Here is an 849-nt window from a genome sequence, read left to right on the forward strand (position 1 = left end):
GCTGATCTCTGTATCCTCTGCTTACAGAGAATGCCAACCCCCATGCGCCAGAACCTGAGCTCCTCCAGCACTGCCCCTGGTCTGGCTCGCTCCAGACCCTGTTTTTGTGCAGGCTGCTGTGAGCAGAGTGTGTTCGTTCCCTGTTTACTTGCATTTTGCAGCATGTGAAACCAAAACCTTGGCTCAAAATGGAGTCGAGAGACAATTCTGCTGCTTGCTTTTTCCAGCAGGCGTTGGAGTTGGAGCCGTGTGGTGTGATTGAAGGAGCTGTGTAGCTTCTGTTGGGTGAGGAACATCCTGACTGAGCTGTGCTTTGGAAGGGTAGGAGATGCTTGGATTTGTAGCAGAGCAGTCTGAGCAGAGAGCCATGTCTTTCTGGTGTGCTTTGGGCTGTTCCTGCCACCTCCTTTCTCTCCCAGTTGTGGTCCGGACCCCCCCGCTTCTTCCCTTTCTGTCCCAGAGACTTACTGCATGAGGTATGAGGAGCTTTAAGCAGTTGGTGCTGTGTCTGATCCCTCCTCACTTGTCCTTTTTCTGCAGCTGGTCAGCGAGAAGGTCGGAGGGGCTGAAGGGACCAAGCTTGACGATGACTTCAAGGAAATGGAAAAGGTGAGTAGGGAACAAGAGACTTCTCTAAAATCACCCCTTAACTCCTCTGTGACCTTGCTGGAGCCCTGAGCTGATGTTCACTGCTGTTGGGTCACCTTGTCTGTCCTACAGAAAGTGGACCTGACCAGCAAGGCGGTTGCAGAAGTGTTGACCAAAACAATAGAGTACCTCCAGCCGAACCCAGGTGGGTGCCTGGACCTCGCCTTCCCCCTTCCCTCTGCCGCCCAGTTTTCTAGGGAA

At 53.2% G+C, this 849-nt stretch overlaps 1 protein-coding gene across 1 annotated transcript in view; it reads left to right on the forward strand.

Annotated features, from left to right (window-relative positions):
- Nucleotides 1-543: 543 nt before the first annotated feature.
- SH3GL1 (SH3-domain GRB2-like 1) overlaps nucleotides 544-849 on the forward strand; it is a 9233-nt gene continuing 8927 nt past the window's right edge. The window contains exons 1-2 of the mRNA XM_010133747.1: nucleotides 544-609; nucleotides 721-793. Coding sequence (XP_010132049.1) covers nucleotides 601-609; nucleotides 721-793 — 82 coding nt within the window. The 5' untranslated portion in view covers nucleotides 544-600. The remainder of the gene's footprint in view (nucleotides 610-720; nucleotides 794-849) is intronic.

This window comes from Buceros rhinoceros, unplaced genomic scaffold (assembly GCF_000710305.1).
Source record: "Buceros rhinoceros silvestris isolate BGI_N320 unplaced genomic scaffold, ASM71030v1 scaffold13353, whole genome shotgun sequence".
NCBI classification, from domain to species: Eukaryota; Metazoa; Chordata; class Aves; order Bucerotiformes; family Bucerotidae; genus Buceros; species Buceros rhinoceros.